Here is a 23,699-nt window from a genome sequence, read left to right on the forward strand (position 1 = left end):
AGAAATGTGTAGATGATTGTAGGTAAGTAATCTCATACTCTCAAATGGATTTCTAGGGTTTTCTCTTTGAAACTCTCCTTACAATATCGTGGATAATGTGGGCTTTTATAGTATAAGTAAAGAAATGAGGGAAGACACACAAAACAGCTAGTAGTGCATCTTGGGAGTCAAGTCGTGAGTTGGCAAAGTCTCGAGCCACTCATGAGATGCCATCCATCACTTAAACCTTTAAACTTCTAGCATTTGCCCTCACGTGACCTTCTATGAGTTGCACCACTCGTGAGCTAGTTGTGAGCCAAGTTGTGAGATGCTTAGTTTTACAATTCTTCACCAATTTCACACACTGAACCCATTACATTGAATCCCACAAAAATATAAGGAAATGATTGAAGAATTACAATCAAATTTAACATGGAATTAATGCCAATAAACGTAATTGAAAATCACAACTTTACAAATGCAAACAAAAGTTTAAGATTCTTTAAAAAGTGTTCAAAATGAATAAATAACTACAACATGATTATGTGAATAATACATGCCAACTATCGACCTTGAACCATTGTAACAGTAACATTGTTAACAGAGCATTTTGTTTGGAAGCATTTAGAGGGATCTGTATCTAATGCAATCAACTTTTCAGTGAATGCTGGTTTCGTTGGAGGAGGTAGATTACTAATCTCACTTTTAAGCATGGAAACAACAATAGATACAGTTGGCCTATCTTGAGCAAATTCTTGCACACACAACAACCCAACTTGTATGCATCTCAAAATCTCTATTTCAAAGCAAGGCTCATATATCACTGGGTTTATTAATGCTATAGCATTGTCTGCATTCCACAATTTTCATGCCTGAAAAAAGTGAAAACAGGACTGAAATTATCACCACCAATACCAAAAATTATTAAAGAACAAAAAGCAATGGACATTTAAAAAAACAATGAGGCAATTAAATGACTTACAAGTCCTAAAAGGCTTTGGGACTGCTCATCATTATAAAAGCTAGTGTTTCTTCTTCCACTAACTATCTCTAGTAACAACACTCCAAAGCTGAAGACATCTGATTTTTCCGAAAATCGGCCTTCCATTGCATATTCAGGAGACATATAGCCACTAAATTTTAACAAATAGTACATCCAAAACTTGTCATCAATAATATTAGTATCAGTATCTAATTGAAATGTTCAAACCAAAAGCTACTTACTAAGTTCCAACGACCCTATTAGTATTGGCCTGGTCTTCATCACTTCCAAAAATCCTAGCCATACCAAAATCTGATATTTTTGGATTTAGCTCTTTATCTAACAGGATGTTACTTGCCTTTAGATCTCTATGAATAATCCGTAATCTAGAATCCCTATGAAGGTAGAGTAGACCTCGACCAATTCCCTCAATAATGTTAAAGCGTTTTTTCCAATCTAGTAGTCTTTCTTTGTGTGGATCTAATGAATTTAAACAAAAGAAAAAAAAATGAAAGAAAGTGCTGATTAAATCTACAAGGTGAATGAACATGAACTTTGCAAAATTTCTTTTGGTGGAAGTCATCAGAAAACTATTTCAAGTGAAGTACGTGCACAAAATTAAAAGAAGAAGTAAAATATTTTTGTAATAAAAAATGGTTTCAAAATTAACTAACCGAAGAGAAATGCATCAAGACTTTTGTTTGGCATGTATTCATATAACAACATCCTTTCTTCTCCTTCAACACAGCAGCCAAGGAGTCTAACAAGATTCCGATGTTGGAGTTTAGAAATTACTACCACCTCATTCATAAATTCTTCTAACCCTTGGGCAGAGGTTCTAGAAAGTCTTTTCACTGCAATTTCTTGTCCATCTGACAGTTTTCCCTAGAAAAAAACCCAAATCATTAACTACATATTCATAGTATTTGAAAATAAAACTTTAGAAGAGCAACCATTACCTTGTATACGGGACCAAATCCACCTTGACCAAGCTTGCTAGATAGATGGAAGTCGTTTGTTGCTCTCACCAGCATCTCAAAATTGAATAGTGGGAGCTCCTGGACTTGGTTCAGGTTGTCACTAGGAAAAGGTGTATGTGATTCCTCATTTCCTTTTAATCTCCTTGCTGAATTCGACTAAAGTTGTGATCAATCTGAAATATATACAAAAATTTCCTAGTGGTGTTATTTTAGTTGAAATATTACCTTTTTGTTTAGCCAGGATCCTCTTCCACAATCTGTTAACGCAGAATGAAATGGTCATTCCTATGATCACAGTGATTCTGACAATTTTTTTCACTTCTCGCTTTGTATCTGTAAATCAGAAAAAAACTATTACATTAATTCAAATAAAACAGCTAACTATATATGTTTTCTTGGGGTCAGATATATTGCATATAACATGGATTTCATCAGCTTAGGGAGCTGAGGAATTTTGCGGGGCTGGGTAAAGACGGAAGAAAAAACAACTCACCAAGTTCTGAATAGGCAACATGAATGTAGAGATCAACTCTGTCGCTAGATAATGCCTTTGGGTCAATTAAGCTTCCAGTGTGGAAAAATAATGCAGTTGACATACAAGTATACAACCTGTCCCAGTATGAAATGCATAAGCTATAAAAAAACTGTTACGTGCGGCTTTAACTTGTGGAAAAATAATGCAGTTGACTAGAATTAATAAACTTTCATTACGTACGTGATAGACCAAACTCTTTCAGGCCAAACTCTTTCAACTCTCTGTCTTTTTTTATTTATTTATTTAATTAATTTTTAGTTTTATTATTATTAAATGCTTCATATCTCTGTTTTAAGCCTATTTGTCCAACTGTGTGACAAACACTGAATTTGGCATAAGAGAATCTCTTAATAATTGGATTAAAATCAAGGACCATCACTATGGGCTAAATGTCGTATGGATGATACACTAGTATGGAAATAGGTTTGAATAATTTTTTATCTTAGTTTGCTAAATTTGTTAAAAGTATTTTTGGGATTGCTTAAAATTATTCAATTGATTATCTTTATCGTAATTCAAGTAAAGTGGATTGTAACCCAACAGGTTAGAGCTTGGATTATTATGAAGTCATAATTATGCGTGTGTGTATTAGTGTGTAGAATTAAACAACTTTCAAGCGCTTTTTTTTTCTTTCAAATTACATAAGAAAACTAAGAAATAAGAAGGAAAAAAAAAAAAGAGAAAAATTAATATTAAACTTATAAATAATCCATCAAATAGAAAGCATGGTAATATACATATACAAATTGTCAGTCTATTTTTAGTGTGGTTGTACGGAGTCAAATTGTGGTCACCCTGACAGTCCCTCGCTTACAATGATGCTCATGTGACTTAAATCCATGACTTGACTCAAATATCATTTGTCAAACCGTGTGCCACTCCACCTTAAAATATATTAGTAATGTGGAAGACACTCAAGCCTTTTATGGCATTCAACAATGTGTCCTATAGGCTTGTTTTTAGAGCAGTTGTAGAGAGTTAAACTGTGATTTCTTAACACAAATAGTTTCCAAATTTCACATTGTAAAACCGCAAAGACAAGAATTTTTCAATAAGTAAAATATATACTCATAATATATAAACATTAATTTTAATCTTGTTGAGTATATAAATTCATAATGAATAACATAATAAAAAACTGAGTAGGTTATAATTGAAAAAATACGTGCGTTCATTTGTTATTGGTTATTGGTAGGTGCCATATTAATACAAAATTTTTGGAATTAACCTTAAACCCCTAATATACCAAAAATTTTGTGTTTTTTATTAATATCATTTATTTATGAGTCCTAAAATTTTGTGTTAAAGAGAGGTAAGTGTACCAAGAAGGGTATGGTTTAATGGTTTACTTCTTAGATTAGACAAATATGGTGGACTTCAAAGAAATAATAGAGGAAGTAGTTTATTTATTTTTTATTTTTTATTTTTTCAGTTGAATAGAGAGGAATTAGTATTAACATCATATATAATGCGAGAGTATAATCATATTTCAGTTAAATTATGTAAATATATAAAATTACCTAAATTCTTTAGCTTCACCTCTGATTACCAAAAAAAAAATGTTAAAAAGATGCTACTAATACCTTGGCATGTATTTAGAACCTATGAACCGTTTTACCGGCTTAATCACTTTTAATCTAAAACTACCAATTAGTCCAATGTATGTGATTAACCAAGTTCCATATAGCAATCATGAACAATTAATAGCTAAAGAAAATAAATAAGAAATATAGAAATGCAGAAATAAAAACAAACCAAAGCTAAAAATAAGAAAGTATTTAGGAAGAGGAAAACCTAAGCCTTCGGGTGAAAAAAAACCTCTCCCCCACCACATCATTGGAAAATTTCAACAAGATGAATAGTTGCTGTCGACGCCCGGGCCGCGAGCGGACGGAAAAAACCTCCGCCAGGCCTTTGTTCGACCACCCGCAATGGCTATGCTCTCGCTCACGCGGGGCCCATTAGAGGCCCCTCTCGAATGTTGGGTCTTTGCGGGGTTCACGCAGAACTTCGAGTGCTTTCTCTCTCTTGGTGGAGGAGGGTGTGTGTGTACCTTTGGAGGCATGGCAGACATCTTGGCCAAATTTTAAGGGATTACCAAAGATAAGTAAAGTCACCACCAATCATTGGATTTTTCTAAGGTGTAATTGGTCACCTGTTTCTAGTTGATTTTATTACCAATCCTAGGTTAAGAAAAATGGCATTTTTCCTAATCTAATGTGGATGGCAAAAAATCTTGATTCTTGAGTCTCGAAGTTTGGTTACGTGTGGGGAAGGTGTTAGACACCCCTACAACGTCTGTCCAAGGACAGTCCTTTGTTTTGATAAAACCTTAATTTTTGGAGATTGGCAGTAAAAAACATGATTTTGACATTAGCTTTCGGGGTTTTGCATGCATGGGGCCTTTGAGGTTTGGATTTTGAATGGGTGTGGTCCCAATCTATGCTTCACTAAGACATTCGGGCAAAGTACTAGATTTCCACTGCAAAAATCTGGTGACATGTCACCTTACTTTCATGGTGAAAACTAGGCATTGCTTTGCCTTAAGTGGCATGGATTGTGACAATCACACTAGAAGGGGCGAGCAGGTATATATATACATACATCATGCACAATGCAAGCACACAGAGTAGAAAAGTAACTGCCTACATTCTTAGAGCATGGCTCAAAATATAGGTGTAGGAAACTAAATAGGGGGCGCCATACTCTAGAGATGAGAACAAATGGTACATGACATGATATGCCTAATACAACCCATCTAAGAGAGAAAGGAAGGAAGAAGGAAGGGGGTTTAAAAGAGTACATAACCAAATGGGAGAGGCTAGACCCCTAAATCTACTGAACATAGCTGCTTGGCTTATATCCACATGCTTGCATCCTCGCCCTTTTTTGCTTACGCCTGGTAGACCATGCTCTAGCTCCATGCATCCTCGTTCCATGTGTGTACATGCAAAGACAAAGGCAGGAACCAGCAGACAAGCAATGGAAGGAAAAAAGATGCAAAGAGCATGTGAAAGAGACATAAAGCAAATAAGCATGATAGACATGGAAAGCATAGCATATGGCAGGAGATATGACGAGCCACAAGATAAACAAACAAGCAAGAAGGCAAGAAGACAAACAAGCAAGCAAGCAAACAAATGGTGGTGTCTGCGAGGGACATGTCCATAACTTCATTGTGTTGAAGCATGGATGAAACAGTGGCAAGCAAGACTCATGCATGAACATGTAAGCAAGTGTATAAAGATGCATAGAAAACCAATTGGTGGCGCAAACAAGCATGGTAAGCATAGCATTGCATGGAGCGGAAAAGGGGAAAGGTATGCATCAAGCAATCAGCATCATGATGATGTGTCCCAAATGGTTAAATCCAAACAAAGCCTTATGGGCGTCGGATGTCACCGGACAACCACAAACCCGCTAAAGGCGTCAAGCGTGGCAAAACCTTGAACTAGAAAGACTAACATGGAAGAAAAGCATAGAAGCAAGCAAACATAGACATACAAATAAAGATAATCCAAACCCTTTGATATGGGCCAAGGTGTACGAATGATGACCAAGACCATAAAGGGGTTAAGATCTAAATCCTACCAAATGGACAAAACACAAGAAAGAGAGACAAAAGAGACAAAAGGGCTACAATAGCACATGGCATGACAAACATAGCCTAGGTCTAAGCACACAAACATGGCGTGGACCGCACAAGCACATGGAAGATAGTATAAAGCATGTAGAGAACATAGATCCAAGTACAAAGACATGTGAAAACTTAGGTCAAGACATGTAGGCATAGAAACATACACATCAACATGTACAAACCTAGCACATAAATTTCGAAGAACATGAATCCAAGCATATAAGCATGTGAAGACAAGGATCTAACCATATAGCATGGAAATATACACATAAATACATAGATCCAAGCGAGGCATAGCCAACAACATCATACAAACATGTGAGCATGTAACCTTAACATCAACATAAAACAGAAAGAGGAACAAAGCATAGGAAAACATGGCATAAAGCGTAAAGCACGTAGGAAAGACAAATAGACATGTAAACAAGCATAGAAACATGTGGATCTAAACTAAGAACATGCTAGGAGCAAGATAATGCAAGAATCATGCTAGATAAAGCAATAAATCATGTTATTAAGGCAAAAATAGCAAGATAAATGCTAGAAAAAGATTTAGAAAGTTAAGGGTGTGGATAGTAGCTAAAAAGCTACATCCACACCCCTAAAGCCCAAATCCAAGGTGTAGAACCAAGGAAAAGAAGATTGGGTGTAAGGACAATACCTTGTGTTTTTGGTGAAGAGAAGAATCAAGAGGTATTTTGATGTGTTTTTTTTTTTTTTTTTTTGGGTGTGTTTTTTGTGTTTATAAGAGAGGAGAAATGTGTAGAAAACTTCTAGGCAGAGAGCAGGCAGCCAGGGTGTCCTCCTTTTTTGATTTGGAGGTGCTTGGGGCCTTTTGTAGCCCCATCGTGTTTTTCGAGGCGGCAACCGCCACCTTCAAATGGTCTCTGATCGGGTTGATCTTGACTTCCTGCTTCTATAAAGGTATGAAACTCGAAAATCCAACGGTCAGATCAAAAGTTATGGCTTCGAGAAGTTAGCGGTGCATTAATCGATGCGTTAGCCCAATTTTCATGATATCTCGACTGTTCTAACTCCGATTTTGACTCATGAATAGTCGTTGGATTGCGAATTTGATAATCTTCGCAATGGTAGTGGTTTCAACCTATTTTGGAGGCCAAATCAAAATTAGGGTTTTTAGGGCCCACCAAGAGTCAATTATAGGTCAAACTTGGTCAAAGTTGCCGAAGATCTCCGAAAAGCTCGGGTTTGATGTAAAACCATGAAAAATGTTGTTTTGTGAGGATTTTGACCTTATTTGACTTTTAGTCAACCCAAAGTTGACTAGGGGCATTTTGGTCATTTTGGTTGAAAGAGGCACTTTGAGTGCTCTGGTGTCCAAACGAGTTGTGCCACGTCATTCTAGATGTTCTTGCGGCCTCATGAAAAGAAAATAATATTTTTTTTAATTTTTCGGGATTTGGCACGCAAATCGAGGGCAGATAAAATACGGTATCAACAGTTGCAATACAAGAGAAACAATGAACCATCCAAGTCCATATCCTCCAATGTACTTAAACCCTCTAAGCTCTCGATAGCAATTGCCTTCCTTGAGTCCTTTCTTCAACTGGCTTGTTGGAGACACCACCATTAAGCCACCAACGGAAAGGCACCAAAAGTATTGTATTTGAGATGAAGGGAATACAAGTTCACCATAAGTCAGTGGCGACGCCACGTACATTTCAGGGTGTTCCCAGGAACACCCTGAACTGAAATTTTTTTTTATATATATATAATAATTAAAAAAAAATTTGTTTACCTTAAAAAAAAAATTTAGGAACACCCTCAATCAAAGGGAGGAACACCCTAAAAAAAAAAAAAATTATTTGTTCAGCCAAAAAAAAAACTTGGAACTAAAATTTGAAAAAAAAAAAAAAATGTAACAGAGCAAGCGGCAAGCCCACGGATTCTCGAAAAAAAACAACGGACGCCAAGCCCAACATCGAGCCCAACAGATGGTAGCAAACCCAATAACCCACGGATTCTCAAAAAAAAAAAAAAACCTAACCTAATATACTGAAATCAGATCAGGCCAAACACTTCACACTTCATAGACACAGACGCAAAAAATTTCACAGACGCAACAACCAACGGAACGAATGACGGAGTAGGAGATCGCCAGATCGGGCCGGCTCAAACTCGATCTCCCATTCAAACGGTAGCTACATCTCGACGTGCTGCCCCGCTGCTCGATCGGTCTTCCTTAGTTCCTTGCCTCGCCACGCCACTGTGCCCGATCGGTCTTCCTCAGTTGAGTTCCTCGCCTCGCCACTGTGCCCAACGGCGCCACCCCTCAGGTATTTCATCTATGTGACTCTGTCTCAGTCTCTCTGCTCTCTTTATCTGAAGAGTGAAGAGGGAAGAATGGAAGTGAAAAAAATGAGACTCTCGGACTCTCCCTCTGTCTCTCTGTCTCAGTCTCTCTCTCTCTTTTAATACTTTGAACTAAGAACTGTTATTATTATTATTTTTTTGGTGATTGTCATTTGTCTGCTTTTGCCTTTTGGTTAGTATGCTTTATAAAGTTTTATTAATATTTGCACTGTTTTTGGAGTTATCCGTTGGTATTGATGTTGGTGTGGTGAGATAAATTAATTCTCTGTGTTGGTGCTGGTGTCTTTTTGTGAAATACAATGGGATCAGGGGCATTGGGTCCTGTTGAATTGGGGTGAATGGGGGTGTGGCTGTTTGCAATAGTGCAACAAATAATTAATGAACAATCATTTAATTAACTAATAATTAATAAAAAATTATTTAATTAACTAATAATTAATTGAAGGAAGTAACTAATAAATAATAATTAATAATTTAATTAACCAATATATTATAAAAGACAAACAAATTAAATTATGTTACTCTAGGCTAAACAACAATTAATAATTTTATAATTAATTAAACAACAATATAACAAATTATAGTTTATAAAGGTCAAAAAATTAATGAAACAACTAAACAACAATAATTAATAATTTTATTAATATTTCAAATGAACTTATAGTTTATTTGCTAGAATTATGGACAAATATTTGATAAGAAAATCACGTACAAAAAAAAAATTCTGAGAAAAATTTTTAGGAACACCCTGGAAAAAATTCTTGGAGCCGCCACTGCCATAAGTTCACCAAAAGACACCATAAGTTTCCAAACTTTCACTCATCACACAATAGTCAGCTATAGGTGAATGAGATGAAGGGAATACAAGTTCACTCAAGAGCAAGACAATGGTGAAAGAAATAGAGAAGAGAGATTGAGAGTAGTTAAATCTCAAAGGCAAAGAATCTCTTTCTCTACAAGGTGGGAAGATGAAAATGAGCTCTAGCAATAGGCTTATACTTAGATCCCACTCTCTAGGAACGTCCAGCTTGCACATGGTGTGTGTTGGACTATATGGAAAAAGCATATCAGGATGAAATATGACAATCTATTTGCATGCTGTTCATGATCTAGTCGCGACCTAGCTAGGTCGAAAAGATGTCGTAACATGCCTTGTCAGTAGCCACCTTGATCTTCTGCGACGTGTCACTCGCAAGCTATGCAGATCACATGAAGGCCGCGAGGTCTCGGAAGCAGCGTTAGCCATGATTGACTAGGGTCAAGTACTTTTTAGCCCCACTACAACTAAGCCCAAAAAAAAAAGAAAGAGTACATAAAAATGTTGTCACTGAATAAAGCCAATAAAAACATAAACTTTACAATAGCGTCTATTATTTGTACCAATGGTTTTGAATATTCATTCAGTTCGATATAGCAAAATTTTTAAGATTCTCCTGAAAGTATTCAAAATGAATGCACAACAAGAACATGATTATGTCAACAAGACATGCTAGCTATCAACCTTGAACCATTGTTACAAAAACATTTTTAACAGAGCATTTTGTTTGGCTGCGTCGAGAGGAATCTGTAATCAGCCTTTCGGTGAATGTTAGTTTCTTTGGATGAGGCATATCAACAATCTCACATGGATACAACAATGGATACAGTTGGCCTATCTTGAGCAAATTCTTGCACACACAACAGCCCGACCTGTATGCATCTCAAAATCTCCATTTGAAAACTGGGTTCAAATATCATTGAGTCTATTAATGTTATAGTGTTGTCTGCCTTACACAATTTCCATGCCGTGAAAAATGAAAATAAGAATGAAATTATTACTATCAATACCTAGACTTCGTGAAGAACTAAAGGCAATTGAGGCTTTAAAAAACGAGGCATACTTGTGCGTTAATCTGTTGATATCCCATATGCTATCATTTTGACAAAAAAGACCGTTTAATCATGAATGTTAGATCATGTTTGTGCGTTAATTTTTTGGATCATCCATTATCAATCGTTAAACTTAGATGGTGAAATGATGTTGTGTTTGTGCAATGTCCACGTCCAGGCCTGGCGGCCTGGTCGAGCTCCACATATCCATTCTTCATGACCGTGGGAGATATTGATTCGTGAGAGAACTGGTCATTGCAATTTATAGCTGGGAGTCATGTCAAATATATTAGGTTCGAGCATTTGTGTGTGTGGATAAATCACTAAACTTTTATGGATAAAAAACCAACAATTCGAAACAAAGGCCAATACAGGCTCAGACAACAAACCCAGGGGAAAACAGAGACTCCAAGGAATACAAACAGTCATTGAAGGCCCAAACCACAGATGTAGCCTATACCCTATAGATTATGGCCACTCTCATTGATGATTCATTCTGAAACTTTCTTAAGAGCTACAACGATTTATGTGCTACCATGGAAGCCCTTTTCAACAATGTTGAAGAACTCTCCATTGGCATCAACTTTGTAATTTTTTTTCATTGCCTTGCAATTTTTATAAGGCAATAGTTTGATATATATTTTTAGTTTACTAAATCATTCAAATTCCACCAATGATGTTTATATATAAACATCCTTGTAATTGATATTACAAGGGTGATACTAACATAAAATCATGAAAGAGTGATAAAGCTAACCAGAGGAGAGTTGTGTATACCTGTTATATTATGATAACGGTAATTTGGTGTTGATTACTTGGGCATTTGCACATGATGAATGCTGTAAAGTTGTTATTCACAACTATGTTTTATGTTGGCTTTATTTCATGATAAAAAGTGTTGTAATTGCATTAATTTTGTTCCTTATATTTTGTGGGATTTTATTGTATTTTGAAATGAAGATCACTGCAGTTTCGCGACTAGCTCGCACGAAGTTCGCGAGAAAGATCCCTGCGAAAAGGACACATGAGAAGTACATGCTAAAAGCTGAAAAATCAAGTGTCAAGACTGCATTTTGCAAGTACTTCGCAAGACAAGCCATCTCACGAGATACTTGCGAAACTCTCTACCTAAAGGATTTTTAAATGTAACTTTCTTATCCTTCACCTATACTATATATACCTTCATTTCCCATAAAAGCAAAAAGAGAATATTTAGAGAGAAAACCCTAGAGAGGTTTTTACAACACAATACACCCACCTTTTAGAGAGAGAGGTACTCGTCTTTAGTGAGAAATATTTGTAGCCTCTTTTCATTCCCTCTCCCATTGTTATACCTTGAGAGGAAATTTGTACCTAAACACAATCTACACCTTTTCAGAGTGTATAGAGTGTTTTAGAGTTTAGGAAACCTTAGGAATTTGCCAAAAGAAGCCGGTGAGGCTTGGCGGATGCAATCAGGCGTATTGTGGAATCCAAAACGCTAGAGAAGACTTGATTTTAAGAAGTCCGTTGGTAGCAAGAGCTTGGAGGGCTCAAGTATACTGAGAAGACTAGGCTTAAAGGGTCTTTTGTTATTCGTGTACTCCAACTTTATTCTCTAGTGAACCGATTTCAACTTTGAGGGTCGTGGAGAGGGTTTTCGCCGAGTTCTTCGGATTTCTTTTCGATAACATGTCTTGGTATTATCTTATGTTTACATCACTTTTCTCTTACTCTTGTGTTTTACTTTAATTGTTTATTGTTTATGTGTATGCACTAGAGTAGATCTAGTGATTGTGCTTCATTTACTCTTGTTCTGCACTTAGATAAGTTAGAGTAAAAGCAATCTAGCCGTAATTTTTTATTTGAGAATCTAAACAAGCTCTTGGGTTTTAGCACAAATCCAAGCTTTCAAATGCAATAATGGAATAAGTGTGAAGTTTGGACAATATGAAAAGGGTATTGCAATTTTTTTTATTTTAAAAAAAAAAAAAAAAAAACTACAACTTTTTTAGGCTAAATTGATCCTTATCTAGAGATCGAACTTAACAAAAATTTCCAAAGGTAAGGTATACGCTTCGGATGATGTTAGGTGCCTGGTGCCCCACATGATCAAATGGATCAGCCTCCGATTCTGTTGGGCTTCCTATTTTAATAAAATATTTATTGTGTTAAAGGGGATATACACAAGGAAACCTTTTGAACAATTAAGCAAATATACTTTGAATTAAATTCAAAACTAGCTAGACAATCTTCGCCAAAAAAAAAAAAAAAAAGAGATAAACAAATCAATCAACATTTAAAAAGGAATTAGACCAGAACAACATTCAATGGAAAATAATCAAATCAAATCAGAATTTATTAGGAAATCGAATCGTATTAATGTGAAAAAATCATAACAAGAAAAATAAATTAAATAAAAGAACCAAATAAAACTTTTTTTTTTTTGTTTTGCAAAAATGTGCGTGTGCTTCCATGAAGGGTGAGTATGCAGCCTAAAAGGCATAAACGCAAAGCCCTGAGGACAATGAGGAGGCTTATGCATGCTTGGATAGAAACTCACAACAAGCACACAAACTTGTGAAAATTACAATTTAGAGGTCAATGTTGATGCATACTTAATCTAGATGACTTAGGCAGCATGTGAGGGTGTCACTAGGGGTGGAGCTAGGAATTTTTGTATGGAGGGTCAAGTTGTAATACTAATATATTTATCAAAAGACAACCCCTCACACACACGCACACATATATACACACGTTTTTTTAAAAAAAAAAAAATTATAGACACTTTTTTAATTAAACAAGTAACTTTATTAAGAACATCATAAGAACCTCGAAAACATAGTTTACCTAATTAAACACTTAAAATTTAAGCACGTAAATCATGAATCCCCATTCACGTGATTGTCACAAAAGCTATAAGAGTCAGAATGCCACTAAGTTAAAATCTAAGATTAAATAAGATATCACATAATATAATGAAGTACATTATGAGAGATCAAACATTTAAGAAAGCTCGAATTTTGGCCATGACAGAGATGTTCACCATGGCACTCAAGATATTACCTCAATTTAAGGCAATCTTCATGTTGATTTATCGATATAGAGAGACACTTTATTTTGTACTTTCTAGAACTTGACTCCTAGCCCTGAATGAGGAACAGCACCTAAAATGAAAAGGCTCGATCATTTGACCAACAATTTAAAAAAACTACCAATTTTATTTCATTTATAGTTTCCCAACTGTAGTGTCCATGTTGGTGTATACCACATCTTGAAAGGAAGTTTTAATTTCCTATAACTATTTTGAAGATCTTGGTCATTATTTAATTTGAGTCTCAAAAAAAAAAGTATTTCTATGCAAAAATATTCTTTTTTCCTAAAAAAAGAAAAAAAAAAAAAAAGAATTCTTAAAACAAAAACTATCCTTGAGAATAAAATCATTTTATTTTATATATATTTTTTAAATACTAAGTATTTTTAACAACGTACACGAGAAATTGAGAGAATATTTTAAAGAAACTAATAATAGTGTTTATTCAAAATGGTGTTAAAATCATTTTATTTCAATCATTTTTCCAAGGATAATGATAGAATCTGATTAATATCACAACGTGAATATGAGTTCATTAGTCCATATGCTTTCTCTATCAATAGATTTAATATAAAACCATATCTAGCTAACACATAGGCATCTGTGCTGGAAGTCTTTGAGGCTATCCACATAACTTTCAAAAGTCTTACTTCATATAATTTAAGAGGAAAAAAAAAAGACCTTTCAAAAGTCTTACCTGTAGGAAAATTAGTAATCAAAGGGATGCAGTATTAAACAAGGTTTCTCCGTTTCTGTCATTGTCTCAAGTGTAAAATCCTTTTTTTCTTTTTTTTTTATCTCAGTTCAGGTAGGTCAAACAAGGAATGAGCTGAAGCATCTTATATTGGTCAAGCAAGAAATGATTCTGTTCCAATCGATTAAGAATTTGGGATATCATTATCACTGCAAAATAATAATTTAGTATACCAAAATAATGGTAGGCGACACAATATGTAGATAGCACTTAACCCTCCCAAATACAATGAAACTTGAAAGCGCGTGTATATCGCATTGTGAAAAAAATAATGCACTAGAATAGAATTAATAAACTTAAAAGTACGTGTCTGACAAACCAAACTCTTTCAACTCTCTGCGTTCAAATTTCATTTTTCATTCCTTCTCAAAAAAAAAAAAAAATCATTTTTCATTGTTCATCAAAACTCTACAAACCTGCTGTGTCTCCAGTTCACCTCTACTCCTTCAGCTCTCAGATAGCTCGCTTCAGGCTTAGGCTTGATGAGATCTCCATCCTTCTCTTGGGTTAGCTCTCTCTCTCTCTCAATATATTCCCCCCCTTTTTTTTAATTATTCCAAGACTTTGATTTCGTGCAACAAACACAGCTTTTTTAGGGGTTTAAATTTTAAGTATTTCATGCAATGGATGTTTATAATTTATTGAATTTGTGTAAATCAAAGTACAAATTGATAGGGCTTGGTCTATGCGAGCTTCCTCCTGAAAGATTGTCTTTAAGGTGTTTGTGAAAATGCCTGTTTGCTTGACATTTCTCTATTGGCTTTATGCTTTTGCTTCTGGTGGGTGGGTTTGAATGAAAAAAATATATATGAAGAAATGAGTCCATAGTTGATGTCACTGAGCCAAGTAGTACCAATTTAGTTTTTATTTTCCACTTGTTGCTCTTATAGTTTCTTCAAAAGAAGATCAATAAGACATGGTGTTTTGGGCTCTTATTTATTCAATATTTTGTAATTTGAGTGTTTTGTCATATGAACTTCTTGAACTCCAACCAAAAAAATAAAGGTTCTTGGTTCTTTGAGCAATTTGCTTTGGCACCCATTAATTGTTAATAGTTCTATTGTTTTTACCAACTTCAATTTATCGTGAAGACGTAAAACTCACATTCCCCCTTTTGTCTTTTAGTATTGGCTTAAATTTGCTGCCCGCTTTTTTTCCTTTAGGTATTAGCTTGAGAATCCCTGTTTACAAATACTTAGGCACATGTTTACAAATACTTAGGCCTGAAGATATTAGAGTGTAAGAGTGTACTTCACCAGTTTTAGTTTTTGGCAAATTTACAAGCATAGGCAGCCACACCGTTTATGCTTTGCAACTATTTTCAAGGAATGTGCTTTATATACTTATTGCTCCACTGATTGCTTATTATTTCTCTAATTGAAGTTTCAATGAAATTGTTGGTTTATTTCACTTGAAACCAAATGAACATATAGAATCTTTGCAAGTAAATGGAGGTTTGGCTTCTTGGATAATACTGTACGAATTGAAATTTGTTTTTCAAAGTTGCAAGATGATGGAGTCCCAGCTAAGCCACATTGCTAATAAAAGGTTTTTGAAGCAGTCACGATGGATTGAAGTCATGCATCTTGAAGTTTCCGAGACAAATTTTTAGTTTTACTAAAGTTTTAGATTTGATACATGTTAACTTCTTTTTAGTTTGAAAAAAGTGACATGTCATGTACATACTTTTGGAATTTGGCTTATAGAGATCATAATAGCTCATTGTTGTGCTTGAGAAAACAGTTCTTCCCTAACCCTCTTTTTTTTTAGGTGACTGGAATCCAAGTTTTAAACCATTTGTTGAATATATAAAAAAATTCATCAAAGATTTTTTTTGTTCAAATAATGATGCCTTGAGAAACCAAGCACTAAATGCCATATACTTCCATTTTTACGAGAGAAATCAGGAAAGAAATGCAGCAAAGTTGCTCCATGAGTTCCAAATAATAGAATTAAACATAATTAGTTTCAAAAGCATAAAATTGAGTCCCATGAATGGAATTTAGCGTTGGCTAAATCACTAAGTCTATTCAACCCAATCTTGAATGAGGCAAACCAATCATGAGTAAGACTCAGCTCTCTTATTGGTGTTGAGTAATATAAATAATGCAAGCACAAAGACTAGAACCTGATCTAAGCCTCAATACTCACATTCTCAATCTCACTAAAAGTTTTAACAACATCAAGACTCGACACCCATTTCTGAGCTCAAACTCGTTTACATACCAAATTCAAACAAAGTTCATTAAAACCTCACATTTATCTGGAAAAAATCTGTCAGCCTAATAATGTCAATACCACTGAAAAAATTCTTTAAGGTAAATTCACACAAATAATACTTTGTCAACAAGCTCTTAGTTCTTCCTAAACATTAAATCAAGAACTACTACCAGGAAAAAGAAGGGCTTAACAACCTATGAAGAAGCATTTCAATCAATTGCACTCACATATATCATATCAATAAAACCCATATGAACTGGATGACTAAAATCAACATTAAAACAAACCGAAGCATCAAAAGGCACAATATATGCAACTATGGGCCAAAATTTGAAGCTTAAAAGAATCAATAGAAGTAGAATCACATACCTTTAGACCATTTCGAAGCAAACCCAGAAGCAATCTTCGTGCTTATCTATTGTTCCCTGTGAATATGAGATTATATAACCATCAAAAGCGTTCAATTAAATGATGGCTCATTGAAAGAAAAAAAAATTACAGATTAACAATGACCCAAGTGACCAAACAACCATAAGAACAAATCCAAAGAGAATAAGAAGATGGGACACGCACTTCAAGTAGATTGAATTGAAACAAAGCAGACCCTTTTGCTGCACAAGAGTGAGAGAGGGAGGGGGGGGGGGGGGGTGGAATTCTTAGCTTGCTGACCTTAGAGATCTCATCGAGCTTGGGTTTGGGAGCTGAAGGAGAAGAGGTGGACTGGAGACAGAACAGGTTCTTGGAGTTTTGATGCACAATGAAAAATGAAATTCAAAAGTGTGCGGGTGAAAAAGTGTAAGGAAATGCGTATAATGTTGTTTAAAAACTGAAAGCATATATTTAAACACATGTACCAAACGTCCCATTTGAGTTTTGAGTTTTGAAACTGAAAATTTTCACTAATGCCCCCAATTAATTCATTTCCAAAAATTTTGAATTTGTTCTTCAGATTTTGACGGGTTAACAGATGTTAAGGTGGGTGAAGTTTATTTAGTTAATGTGGCATAAAAGTTTATGTAAGCTAATTTTAGTGAGGTGTCTTAAATCTATTGGTTGGGACTACAAGGTCAGCCCAGACCACCCAATAATTTCCCAAAGTGGACATAGAAGAATCCCCAAATTGGACTAAAATCAAGGACAATAATGTTCCTTGATTTTAGTCGATCAAGGAGATCAAAATGTGTTAAATTGTGGATTGGTTAAAACTTAATACACTAATCGGTTTGAATTGTGTGATATCTTAGTTTGGTAAATTTTGTTGAAAGTATTATTGAGATTGCATAAAATTATTTGATTGCTTATTTTAATTCACACAAACTAGATTGTGCCCCAATAGATTAGAGCTTGGACCATTATGAAGTCGTAATTAATTTAGTAATAAAGTAAAATACAAATAAATATAACAAGTCCGTAAGAATTAACAACATTGACTAAAAAATATAAAAAGAAAGTTAAACAATTTTCTAGAGCATTTTTTCAAATTACCTATAAAAAAAGAAATAATAATGAATAAAAAAAATTAATATTAAACTTATAATTATTCCGTCAAATACAAAGCATGATAACATAAATAAACAAAGAATTTCCAAGTTTCACATTGTAACACCACAAAGATAAGCACCATTCTATAATAAAATATACAGCCATAATCTATAGACATAAATTTTAAACTTGTCAAGTACATAAAGTCATAATGAATGACATAATAAAAAATATATAAATAGTTTAGTTATAATCTATATAATATCCAAAAGTATCATATTTATTGTTATTACGCTTTTATTGAGCCACATTAACATAACATTTCGGTTTCATTTAATCAACTCAGTCCAATTATGTCCACTTCAGTCAATTGGCCCACTCTGGTCTATTTGGTCCACTTCAGTCCATCTGTCTACTGCAGTGCACTTTCGTCTGTTTTGGTCTAGTTCGGTCCATTCAGTTCTTTTAGTCCATTTGGTCCACTTATGTCAGATTTTCAGCATAATGTTGGTATGATCTTTATAAAATTACATTTTTCTTATATGTTATTAAAGTCATGTATTTTTTTTTTTTAATGTTAGCGATGAATTTACTTATATCTGTTTAATCCTTAGGCCATTCTAGACGTGTAGAGGATGAATTTTGTGTAAATAATACTAGAAAAAAATCCCAACCTCACATTATATTATTTAAAAAATATCTCATCTTATATTATAATTGAATGTAAAATGTATTATGTTTCCTTGTAAAAAATCTTACAAAATCTAAAACACATTCAAATAACAAATGCATTTAATTTATAAAATCTAATATATTGTGTCAACTATAATTTGTTAAAAAATAATCACATCATTTTAAGAAGATTTTGGGACTAATTCTTATAAGGTGAAACGTAACATTTATTTTTCTTGCACTTCTGTTAAGTCACATCATCATTTATTTTCTCCTTATTAATTTATCTCCTTTTTGTAGGGAGATTTTTAATTTATAACCTTAAAATTACATTTCCCCTTCACTTCTATGTTTTATCTTCCATTTCCTTTTTACCTTAATGACTAATCTTACAATTCCTCCATCCATTCATCCCCCTTTTATTTCGACTCTTCTTCTCGTCATTTTATTTACTATAAAAATGTATTATTCTCTCTCTTTTTTCAATCCATATTTTGCCCACAAAAAGGTAAAAACTCTCTCTCTCTCTCTCTCTCTCTCTCTCTCTCTCTCTCTCTCTCTCCTTCCTTTATGTTGATGAATTTTTGTGTTGAATTCTACTTTGGGTTAATGTGATTTGATTGAGTTTTAAATTTTTATTTTTTATTTTTTATCTTTTCTTTTTATCTTTTTTGTTTTTTGTTTTTGGAGAATCATCTTTTTTTTTTTTTTGAGAAAGAGTTTCAACCTATGGCGTCTGCTCCTGATGATACTCTTTATCATCAAATCAAGACACCAATTGGTTTTTAGTGTAGACAGGGATTGAACTCTAGATCTGGGATTGAACCCTAGATCTCTTATTCAACCATCAGAGACTTTATTAGTTGAGCTAAATGGAACCCACAAATCATCTTTGTTTTGATTGTTAAATGTTATCTTCTGAAATTATATAGTATAAAATGTTATAATGTTATTCTGTTACGTAGCATTACTCGGATAATTTAGCGTTTACAATTACACATTTTTTCTTTCAATATTCTTCATTTCTTCTACTAATCTTTTTTTTATTATAAAAATTTGCCATTTCTATCACATTATCTCCAAAAAGGGGTAATTATTCTCTCTCTCTCTCTCTCTCTCTCAATTATTTATTCTTTATTGCAACTCTACTTAGATTGATGAATTTTTGTGGGTTTGTATCACTTCTTTGCGTTAAAACATTTTGGCGATGTGCCTTCTGAGTTCTTCATCACATATACTTTCTCTTGCTCTTATAGTTTTGTTTGAGTTAATTCTTAGATATTTTGAAAGTGAGAATTTGAATTTATGTCAAAATACACTGTACAGGGCTAAGTATTTGAATTTGTCTATCAATTATAAATTTATGATGAGGTTTTATTATCATGATAATCTCCTTAAGAAAATGAGAAATTTGAATAATTAATTTGAAACTTAAAATAGCTTAATTGTACCAAAAAAGAACAAAGCACACTATAACAAAAATTTGAAGAATATAGACCACTTCAAAAAAGATAAATATTAATCAAAGACACTCAAGTTTCTAAAAAAAAACACCAAAAATAATAGAATGATATATTTGTAAAGAATCTAGAGATATAAGATGAAAAATAATTTTAGAAATAGTTTAATTTTTAAGGAAAATATATTATCTTTATTAAATTTTAGAGAATAAATTATACATTATATCACATTACTAATTGAAAAATCAATTAATTTGAATGGAATTTTAAGGATTTTATTTTAGTTCATCCCTTAAAGATCAAATATAGCAATCAAAATCCCTTGTAATTCCTTCTCAAAAAAAAAAAAAAAAACCCTTGTAATTAATTGTGATAGGACCAAACCACATTGTATAAATTCCCATTTTCCCATTTCTTCTAAAATTAAACCATAAATTCGAAGGTTATATCTAAATTCTTTCATATTTTACTTCTCTACATCGGTAAAAAGATGCTTACCTTTGGTATTCCAATCATGTTTATTTTTAAGTTACACTTTGAATTTCAAGCCAGAGGACAATCACATTACCATAACAAGTTAAACATTACTGTACCTATCCAACTTGCAAGCTTAAGTGATAATATCATCTTTTGATTGTGAGACCTTTATTATATAAAGAAAATTGAAGACATTAAACGGAAAAATGAAAAGTAAGTAGTACTTTGGATTGAAGAAAAGAGTTACCAAAAAATGAAAAGAATTACCTTTCAAAGCATATTAAACTTTTCTTCTTTGGAAATTTAATATATAAACATTTATATTTAAGCTGTTTTTTTTTTTTTTTGATAGAAAATAGAATTTCTACTCTAACTTAATCTAAGTATATATGTGTGTAAAACTTCCTTCTAGAAACTTAGGACTTGAACCTTAGCCCTTACCCTCCACACCTCATAAGCATTTACACCACCGTACTAAGGATGTGTGGTAGTTATTTAAGCTGTTAATGTGTGCGTGTGTAGTTGTTTTTTGTTTCTATAAATTATTAATGGCTGAATTTAGTGTTAGTTTACATTTATGTATAAGTTAATATTTATGTATGTTGTTTTTGTCCACGCGCTTATACATATATTTTGTTGGGTTGTGTATGCGTAACATTTGAATTAATGTTTCAAATTTTTACCCATTAAATTTTTATGGAAATTTAATTTTTTTGATAAGTCAATTTATGATTGAAAATTACTAGGTACTAGGAAAGAAAAACATTAGCAAAATAATAAATCACAATCTCTGTTGTATTTGTATAAAATATAGATTTGTTTCAATTTCTTAGAGGCAAGTACATTGCTTTTTACAGTTCTTATCTAATGAATTTATCTTATATATATATATAAGATAAGAGTTGCGCTGGCACTAAAATCTATAAGATAGGAGTTGTAAATGAAAACAGAGATAAGAATACTAGCAAATATATGCATTAGGCGATGACACGTTCTGCTTTTAATCTACAGAGGGTATAAAAAAAACTGCTACTAGTGAGAGTAAAAAAGGAATTAGATACGGTCATAACATGCAACTTAAGTCTCTCTTGTATTTGTATAAAAGACAGATTCTCATCAATTTTTTAGGTGTAAATAATTAGAAATTGATGGTTTTAAATTTCAAAAGAAACAACTAATATGTATATATTTTTTTATGGTTTTGAGGAAACTACATCTAAAGAGTTGGACAAAATCAAATAGAATGCCTAATAATTTTTCATCATAAATTGATTCATCAATAGATAAATAAAAAATAAAATTTGTGTAAAACTATGATTTGGTAAAAATTTACAGCATTAATTCAATTGTTACACATACACAATCCAAGGAAATAAATATGTCATTCAAAAGAAAAAAAAAGCGTAAATACAAAATAAGATAACTTTAGAATAACCTTTGAAAACTCATTATCTTTGTTCTTCTTAGTGAATTTTTGTAGATAAACTTAAAATTTAAGTTATTAAAGTATATTTTTATTCACATAGCTATTTTATGTTTCGGTAAAAATATTAATTGTTGAATTTAGTGTGTTAGTTTGTGTATATGCATATGTTAATGTTTATGGTGCTTTTATATATATATCTATATATATATATATATATATATATATATATATATATATATATATATATATATATATATATATGTCAATGTTTATGTTTGTGTCAACAGATTTCCTAATCAGTCTTAGAAATGGTCCTAGGATTCAGCTTAACAACAACTTCCTTCTACCATTGACAAAGTAACAAAATCAAGGTTGTTAAAATCGGGATCTTACATAAAATCGTGAGAGGTAAGTGGGATCGTAGATCGTAAGATCAGATCGTGGATCGTAAAATCAGATCGTGAATCGTAAAATCAGATCGTGAATCGTAAGATCCTACATTATTTGAGAAAAAAACAAAAAATGCACATTGGTATGTTAAATAATCACATAAATTATACATTCATTGATATAATTATCATACATCATTACATCAATTTGTAAGCATCATTTAAAAATACCAAAAATCTCAAAATGTGACACTCTATTGGGATATTTTTTATTTGGGTCTAACTAACACTCTTTCTTTATTAGAGTAGAAAAACTTGGTCTATTGGGGTTTTATTTTTTCATTTAAGTCCAATTGAGCCTTCTATCAAGTTAAAAAATATAAGAAACTAAGGTCGTTTGAAATCATACGATCCTACTGATTCTAAACAATCGCAAAAATTCTTAAAAGATCCGAATCGTTTTGGGCAAGTGGGATCATAAAATCGTAGGATCGTAGGATCCAGATTGAGATTTTGACAACCATGAACAAAGTGATCAAACGTGATTAGTAAATAGTTCATAGCAATGTGGGTACCTCAAACTACATTTGGAAACTACAAACTCTAGATTAGGGTATCAATGTCATCTTTCCTACCCTGAAATCATTGAGAAGTCAAGCAAAGATTATTACTCATGGGTAACCAGCTAGAACCATTGCCATGGCTCCAACGATGTAAAAGATACCCACAAGTTGAACTGATCTAATCTATCCATACTTATTACTTGTCCACGCTCCAATGACAATCCCTAAAACCGCGGTTATGATAATACAATTGCAATAGGTGCTATGTCATTTTGGAGCCATCTTTCATACATAGAATTAGCAAAATCATTAATTATGCAAAACATAGACACAAGACTTGTCATACATAGAATTAGCAATAAAATGTTAAAATTAATATTTCACAATTGGATAATATTAATTTGGGGAAATAAAGCAAATGGAGAGTATACATTGAAAATTTTAGATAATAATAATAATATAATAAGGCCAATAGTGTGCTATTAGGAAATTTGAGGAACCAAAAGCACTCACTTAGCAAACTTTTCAAGTTAGTGCTTTTGGTCCCCAAGTTCAAGTTTTAGTGAGTTCAGTCTTATTTCTCAGAGATTTAATGCCTATAGTATATCCCTTCAAATGGAAGTTTATCATGTGAGCTTTCTAGTTGAAGTAAAATGTTAGTTCATATCATCATATATTACAGGTAGGTGCGGTATTAATTAGCAATTTTTGGAATTGACCTTAAAGCTCTAATATACCTAAAATTTTGTGCTAAAGAGAGTTAAATCATCCTTCAGATGATTTAATGGTTTGCTTCGACGTAGATAGGACTAATGGTGGACATAAGAGAGAATAGAGGAGTCAGTATTAAAACCATATAACATGCTG

At 33.1% G+C, this 23,699-nt stretch overlaps 1 protein-coding gene and 1 long non-coding RNA gene across 3 annotated transcripts; one reads left to right on the top strand and one right to left on the bottom strand.

Annotated features, from left to right (window-relative positions):
- Positions 1-458: 458 nt before the first annotated feature.
- Positions 459-2,569, bottom strand: LOC142636931 (G-type lectin S-receptor-like serine/threonine-protein kinase At1g11330). Of its 2 annotated transcripts, none has more exons than XM_075811223.1 (7): positions 2,435-2,569; positions 2,167-2,274; positions 1,921-2,087; positions 1,636-1,846; positions 1,204-1,441; positions 962-1,112; positions 459-851 (listed from the first exon to the last, which is right to left on the bottom strand). In XM_075811223.1, exons 1-7 carry the CDS (start codon positions 2,535-2,537, stop codon positions 846-848), a joined length of 984 nt encoding a protein of 327 aa, XP_075667338.1. In that variant the 5' UTR covers positions 2,538-2,569; the 3' UTR covers positions 459-845. The 2 variants fall into 2 exon arrangements, with proteins under 2 accessions (XP_075667338.1, XP_075667339.1); XM_075811224.1 differs by lacking the exon at positions 2,435-2,569 and adding an exon at positions 2,363-2,426.
- An 11,904-nt stretch (positions 2,570-14,473) lies between these two features.
- On the top strand, positions 14,474-15,897 carry LOC142636636 (uncharacterized). The gene is made up of 2 exons (XR_012844365.1): positions 14,474-14,649; positions 15,647-15,897. It is a non-coding gene; the product is annotated as an uncharacterized LOC142636636 (long non-coding RNA).
- The last annotated feature ends 7,802 nt before the right edge of the window (positions 15,898-23,699 follow it).

Source organism: Castanea sativa, chromosome 5 (assembly GCF_040712315.1).
Source record: "Castanea sativa cultivar Marrone di Chiusa Pesio chromosome 5, ASM4071231v1".
NCBI classification, from domain to species: Eukaryota; Viridiplantae; Streptophyta; class Magnoliopsida; order Fagales; family Fagaceae; genus Castanea; species Castanea sativa.